A 7,628-nucleotide genomic window follows, 5' to 3' on the forward strand; every position below is an offset into this window, starting at 1 on the left:
TTAGTCGCCCAGTCCTGTCTGACTCTTTGCGACCCCATGGACTGCAGCACGCCAGGCCTCCCTGTTCATCACCAACTCTCAGAGCTCACTCACACTCATGTCCATCGAGTCGGTGATGCCATTCAACCATCTCATCCTCTGTCGTCCCCTTCTCCTCCCGCCTTCAATCTTTCCCAGCATCAGGGTGTTTTCCAATGAGTCAGTTCTTTGCATCAGGTGGCCAAAGTACTGGAGTTTCAGCTTCAGCATCAGTCCTTCCAATGAATATTCAGAACTGATTTCCTTTAGGACTGACCAGTTTGATCTCCTTGCAGTCCAAGGGACTCTGAAGAGTCTTCTCCAACACCACAGTTCAAAAGCACCAATTCTTCATCACTCAGCTTTCTTTATAGTCCAACTCTCACATCCATACATGACCACTGGAAAAACCACAGCCTTGACTAGACGGACATTTGTCAGCAAACTAATGTCTCTTTTTAACATGCTGTCTAGGTTGGTCATAGCTTTTCTTCCAAGGACCAAGTGTCTTTTAATTTCACGGCTGCAGTCACCATCTGCAGTGATTTTCGAGCCCAAGAAAATAAAGTCTCTCACTGTTTCCACTGTCTCTCATCTATTTCCCATGAAGTGGCGGGACCGGATGCCGTGATCTTAGTTTTCTGAATGTTGAGTTTTAAGCCAACTTCTTCACTCTCTTCTTTCACTTTTATGAAGAGGCTCTTCTTCACTTTCTGCCAGAAGGGTGGTGTCAGCTACATATCTGAGGTTATTGATATTTCTCCCGGCAATCTTGATTCCAGCTTGTGCTTCCTCCAGCCCAGTGTTTCTCATGATGTACTCTGCATATAAGTTAAAAAAGCAGGGTGACAATATACAGCCTTGACGTATTCCTTTTCCTGTTTGGAACCAGTCTGTTCCATGTCCAGTTCGAACTGTTGCTTCCTGACCTGCATACAGGTTTCTCAAGAGGCAGGTCAGGTGTTCTGGTATTCCCATCTCTTTCAGAATTTCCCACAGTTTATTGTGATCCACACAGTCAAAGGCTTTGGTGTAGCCAATAAAGCAGAAGTGGATATTTTTCTGGAACTCTCTTGCTTTTTTGATGATCCAGCAGATGTTGGCAATTTGATCTCTGGTTCCTCTACCTTTTCTAAATCCCACTTGAACATCTGGAAGTTCATGGTTCAGGTACTGTTGAAGCCTGACTTGGAGAATTTTGAGCATTACTTTGCTAGCGTGTGAGATGAGTGCAAACGTGTGGTAGTTTGAACATTCTTTGGCATTGCCCTTCTTTGGGATTGGAATGAAAACTTAACTTTTCCAGTCATGTAGCCATTGCTGAGTTTTCCAAAATTTGCTGGCACATTGACTGCAACACTTTAACAGCTTCATCTTTTAGGACTTGAAATAGCTCAACTCGAATTTCATCACCACTAGCTTTGTTCATAGTGATGCTTCCCAAGGCCCACTTGACTTCACATTCCAGGATGTCTGGCTCTGGGTGAGCGATCAGACAATTGTAGTTATCTGGGTCATTAAGATCTTTTTTGTATAGTTCCTCTGAGTATTCTTGCTACCTCTTCTTAATATCTTCTGCTTCTGTTAAGTCCGTACCATTTCTGTCCTTTATTGTGCCCATCTTTGCATGAAATACCACATGACCTGGCGATTCCACTTCTGGGTATATATCGAAAGGAAACACGGATCGCTACCTTGAAGAGATCGCTGTACACTTTACCTGTTTTTAATAGCCAGGACATAGGAAAGCCTAAATGTTTGTCAACAGGTGAATGAATAAAGAATACGTGGTACATGTACACAGCCTATTTTTTTCTTTTCTTTTTCCCCCCACACCTCAAGGCATGTGAGATCTGTTCCCTGACCAGGGATTCAACGTGAGCCCCTGCATTGGAACCAGAGTCTTAACCACTGGACCACCAGGGAAAGCGCTCGATTGTTTTCTGTTCGACCTAGCTTTCACTTAATTTTTATTCTTCTGACTTCTTTTGGGCTAATCAAATATTTTATTGGCTAGTTCGTATTTTACTGACTTGTTACACATCCTTGAACTGTCCTTATATCGCTCAGTCTAGAGGCCACACATGCACCCTTGACACGCCTCAGTCTGGTACCAGAGAGCCTGAGGCTGTTTACACTCCGTGCAGCCCCTTCTCGCTCCCTCTGGGATTCCTGGTGTGTCCTGCCCCCGTGTTGCTGCCCCACGGATGTCTTTGCTTACTGCTGTCAGCACCCGCTCCCCCGTGTTGCTGCCCCACGGACGTCTTTGCTTACTGCTGTCAGCACCCGCTCCCCCCTGTTGCTGCCCCACGGACGTCTTTGCTTACTGCTGTCAGCACCCGCTCTCTTCCATGTCCCATATACTCACCCTTTATGGTACTCTCCATCCTTCTCTGAAGGTCAGTCTTCCATCCGGGTTATTTTTCCTGCAGCCTAAGACTCCCCTTTCAGTTCAGTTCAGTTCAGTCGCTCAGTCGTGTCCGACTCTTTGCGACCCCATGAATCGCAGCACGCCAGGCCTCCCTGTGCATCACCAACTCCCAGAGTTCACTCAGACTCAAGTCCATCGAGTCAGTGATGCCATCCAGCCATCTCATCCTCTGGCGTCCCCTTCTCCTCCTGCCCTCAATCCCTCCAGCATCAGAGTCTTTTCCTTTGGTATTTCTTATCATGAAATTCCAATGGAATACATTCTCTCAACTTGCATTTATCAGAAAACATGTTTGTTTCACTTTCACTCCGGAGGCTATTCTGATGGGTACTGAACTTCAGGTGGGCAGTGTGTTCCTAGCACTTGAGGATGTCATCCCACTGTCTCCCAGCCTCTACAGTTTCTGCTGAAAACTCCACTATGCGTCTCTGTCGCCCTTTTGGAGGCGATGCGATTCACTTCCTTCTGGCTGCTCTACAGGTCTCCTGTCTCCATCTCCAGCAGCTCCACCACCACACGGTCTGGGTACGGTCTCCTTTGGATCTATCCTGCCGGAGATCTGTGGGATTTCTTGCATCTCTGGATAGTTGTCCAGACATTTGGAACATTCTTGGTTGTCATCTTTTCGAAATGGCTTCTGCGGTCACACATATATAATCCCAGAGACATAACGTATCACAGCCATCTGTGTCCCCCGTGCGCCTTTTCTCTTCATGCTTTATTTTGGATATTGCTGACTGACCCATTTTCAAGCCACTTACTGTGTCTTCTGCTTCAGCCAATCCCTTGTTAACCCATCGAGCTGTCTTCTTTTCTAACTCATTCGTTTGGCTGCGTCATTGTTCGCTGCAGCGCGCAGGGTCTCTGTGTAACGTAGGATCCTTCATAGCACGTGGGCTTAGTTACCCTGAGGTATGTGGGGTCCCTGACCAGGGATCAAGCCTGCCTCCCCCGCTTTGCGAGGGGGATTCTTAACCACTGGACGAGCAGGGAAGTCTCCACCACTGAGTTCTTAATTTCAGATACTTGTTTTTCAATTCTAGACCTCCTCATTTTTACAAATTCTAATTCTTTGGGAAAGTTCCCAATTCTTTGCATCTATTTTCTTGTACATATTAACCCTGGTTATTTCAAAGTCTTTGTCCGCTAGCTTCACCTGTAGGCCTACGTTCACACGTATGATCCGCTGCATTTCACGCATGTGGTAGTATAAATACAGCGGTGAGCAGGGACATTCTCTCCTCTTTTCTTTCTAGCTCCATCAGACATGACTTGATTTTTAGGGTGATACAGATATATTTTACTGGGTTGAAAGGTACCTACTTTATGAAATACTTTTTCATCATCTGGATATATATGATTTTCCTCTTTTGATCCATTAATACGGTGAGGTGTGTTACCACACTTTCTAATATTGAACCACTCTTGCACTTCTGGAAAATAACCACAGCTGGCAATGAAATGTCATTCTGTTCTTTTTAGTATTTTGTTGGATTTGTGTCCACTATTTTATTAACCATTTTCGCATTGGTGTTTAACAGTGAGATGAGGCTTTAGTTTTAATTTCTTCTGTGCTGTACTTGTTAGGTTTTGGCATCAATATTTTGAGCTTTATAAAATGAGTATGTCTTCTCTTTCTCCCCATGTCCTATAACAATTTACATAAAACTTGTATCTGTTTCTTAAAGTTTCTCACAAAAGTGCTTTTTAAAGAGTGAAATGCTAATCAAAATGTCACAGCAAACTCAATTTGCAGGGGTCACACAGGTAAGACAGTGAGCAAGAGGCGCGGAGCGCAGAGAGCATTTGAGGTTCAACGCAGGCCAAGTTCAGCGTGTGGGGCTCGAGGTGGGTCACCCTACGGAGATGACAAGGCCTGTGTCTGCACGTTCGTACCCCTGTGTTATGCCCAGCATTTGTGGCCTCCTGGTGGATGGTGTAGCCCTGAGACGGGTGAGTTCTGCTTACCACGTGGTCAGGCAGACCAGCTCCCTTTTCTGAGCCACTACCCCCATTTGTACAGTAAGAACAAGAACTAAAATTTACCTTTAAAGGCTGTCCTGAGGACTGAGAGAGACCCTGGAATAATGAAACACGCTCGTTCATAAGGACTACTTTGGGGGTACGTTAATAAACTATGCTCATTATCACTGTCTCACCACTTAATTTTCTCCCAAGTATAAACACTTCCCTTTGTGATTATAAAAGCAATACATCTTCACTGCAAAACTGCAACAAAAACAAACAGCACCATACCACGTGTAAAAGCGCTAGCTCTACACACAGTTCAGCTCAGTCGCTCAGTCGTGTCCGACTCCTTGCGACCCCATGAACCCCAGCACGCCAGGCCTCCCCTTCCATCACCAACTCCCGGAGTTTACTGAAGCTCATGTCCATTGAGTCGGTGATGCCATCCAACCATCTCATCCTCTGTCATCGCCTTCTCCTCCCACCTTCGATCTTTCCCAGCATCAGGCTCTTTTCTACTGAGTCAGTTCTGAGAGCCTAAATGTATAACGTAATGAGTTATCGGGGGCATCATTTCACTGACAGCAGAAACCCGTGAGATTAGAGGAGTACTTCACCTTCCTGTTATCATGAGCTCCTTTTTAGTGGCCGTTGGCCGCATCTGGGGGTAGATGTCCATGGTGAACACGGCGCTGGCACTACTGTATACAGCGGTCAGGGAGGACATGAGGGAGGCCCAGAGGGCGGACACCACCAAGCCGCGGACACCTGCGGGAGAAGGACACCGCCTGGGCCTCCAGCTCCCCGGCCGCCCCAGGAGGTGCCCGAAGCCTGCCGAGGAGCATTCCCACACGCTGAATCTCGCGCAGGGTGGCAGTCCAGCCAAGATGGGTCCATGCATGAAGCCTGCCCTTGCTCGGTGACAAGCCTCGCAGTCTCCGGCTGGGTCCTTATAACCAGAGTGGTCACTCTGGACATCAGCCTGACGGCCCCCCTGCAGCCCTGTAGAAAGGAAACCACCGCTGTCCCCCTTTAACACATGAGACCCAGAGGGCCAGGCCATTAAGCAAGTGACGCAGCTCCTGGGCCTCACCGTTCCCACCTGCAAGGTGGGTTTAAAAGCGCTTCCCACACAGGGCTGTTTTTACGGTGAAGACAGCGCCCAACACCAGGCAAGCACCCAGCAGACGCTAGCTGTAAACACGACGAGCTCAGCTTCTGGCCTGAAAGGCTGCTCAGCAGCAGGGACTTCTGTGAGTCCCTCCTGCAGTCAGGAGAGCCTGGGGGGTAACAGAGCCCGTGCAATAGTGCCCCCCACCCCGATTCACCAGGGACGTGGGCCAGGCCACGCAGCCCTCCCATTGCCCCACGGCCCAGGCCGCAGCACCCGCGCACAGACAGAGGCTCAGCTGGAGAAGCCAGGTAACCTCCTTCCTGAGCTGTGGGGCGGCTGGCGCTTCCTTCAGTGGGAGCTGTCTACATCGTATTTCAGGGGAATCAATGTCTCCATGTTGTTGGCCTGCTGGTACACAAAGCTAATGTGGAATTTTAAGAAGCCTGTACTCTTGGCTTGGCTCCTCTGGAGGTGGGGAAGCAGGTGAGAGGAAAGCCACCCCTCTGTCGTCCCACTGGCCCGAGCTCCCTGCCAGCGGGATGCTGCCTTGCTCCCCTGTGTCTCCAGGAACCATCTGTGGTGGCAGCGTGGGGAGGGTACAGGCTCGGTGGGTGCAGATGCCCGTGAGACCCGAGAGTCCAAGTGAGGAAGCAAGAGGAGGCCCCGAGGCTCCAGCGACGCAGAGGGCCTCTGCCACAGCCTCACCTCCCCTGGGGCCCTTACTTCGGACCGTCCGCTCCCAGCCCCGGGCGCAGCTCCACTGCTTACCGCTAGGCAGAAGCTCCACCACCAGCAGGGGGTAGGCGATGGGGCTGCAGCTGGCCTGCATGCCACAGTACTTCCTACACTCTGAAGGCACAACACACGCCACCTCATCTGCAAAGAGAGACAATCGCACCAGCACGGGGCCCGGCTCACCAGGACCTCGGGATGGAGGGATGGTCGCACCAGCACGGGGCCCGGCTCACCAGGACCTCGGGGTGGAGGGATGGTCGCACCAGCACGGGGCCCGGCTCACCAGGACCTCGGGGTGGAGGGATGGTCGCACCAGCACGGGGCCCGGCTCACCAGGGGCTCAGGGTGGAAGTCGGGGGAGGCGGGGCTTCTGCCAGTTCACCGCTTAACCCGCAGCCAGTCCTGAGACCCCAACAAGCCTTCCGGTAACCCAGTCGGGTGTTGGAAAAGCAAACAATAATTCAACCTCACACTGACTGGAGGGCCACTCGACCTTCTCCCTTCGTCTCGCAGGGACTGTTATTTCAGAGGGTGTGGGGAGAAATGTGGACAAAGGCAAGTAAATAAGGGAAAGTGATGGGCCATCGAGAGCTTAAATGGGATAAAAAGCTACCACCTGAGAGAAAAGCAGAAACGAGGAATCCTCGTGGACTAGGAAGAGGCAGGTAGGCCTAGGTTCACTAGGAGAGCAAGCAGTTTCACAGGGGAGGTCGGGGGAGCACGGGAAAACCAAGGGGCAGCTTGTCCTCTGCCTGGCCCCACCCCCGGCCAGCAGGCCCCCAGTCCCCCTCAGTGTGGTCCGAGAAGGGCCCCCGGGCCCCTGGCCATTCTGGACACGCCTTCCCCCACAGGGACCGGCCCCTGCCACTCAAGTGGGCTCCCTGAGACTCGCCTGGCACTTATGCCCAGGCGCAGAAAGGAAGCACTCTTTCCGGGGCTTTCTGGGCTGGAGGCTGGAAGCCTGGCGCCACTGGTGGTCAACTCACAGCAGAGAGGACTGCGAGAAGGCCAGCTCAAAGGAGGTAAAACGCACATCATTTTCAGTCTAGAGCCCTAATGAACACGGGGACCGCCACAGCAGACCAGACTGACGAACCACCAACGTGGGGGCGTGCAAACCCCGGCTCTGGCCGCCTGAGACCCAGAATCTAGGCCAGAGGCCTTCGCGTTACTGGAAAGCCACCCTCTCCCAGGAAGCGGGTGGAGGCCCAGCTTTCGTGCTGAGCGCCCCTCTGGCTCTATTCAAATCCCAGGCGTGTGGATACCATCACAGAGTCTGGCTCTTTCTAGGACTGAGAACAAGTGGTCCCAGGCCCTCGCCTCCCAGGCCCCAGTGCAGTCCCCAGGGCACCTGGTGGGTAG

The 7,628-nt window shown here is 51.2% G+C and overlaps 1 protein-coding gene across 1 annotated transcript in view; it reads right to left on the bottom strand.

Annotated features, from left to right (window-relative positions):
• The window catches only part of LOC104984196 (sodium/glucose cotransporter 1-like), a gene marked incomplete at its 5' end in the record, with an annotated part of 19,173 nt that overhangs the window by 8,847 nt on the left and 2,698 nt on the right, over positions 1 to 7,628 (bottom strand). Inside the window, 2 exons of the mRNA XM_010833843.1 lie at positions 5,035 to 5,185; positions 6,300 to 6,407. Coding sequence (XP_010832145.1) covers positions 5,035 to 5,185; positions 6,300 to 6,407 — 259 coding nt within the window. The remainder of the gene's footprint in view (positions 1 to 5,034; positions 5,186 to 6,299; positions 6,408 to 7,628) is intronic.

This window comes from Bison bison, unplaced genomic scaffold (assembly GCF_000754665.1).
Source record: "Bison bison bison isolate TAMUID 2011002044 unplaced genomic scaffold, Bison_UMD1.0 scf7180017845352, whole genome shotgun sequence".
In the NCBI taxonomy this organism is placed as follows: domain Eukaryota; kingdom Metazoa; phylum Chordata; class Mammalia; order Artiodactyla; family Bovidae; genus Bison; species Bison bison.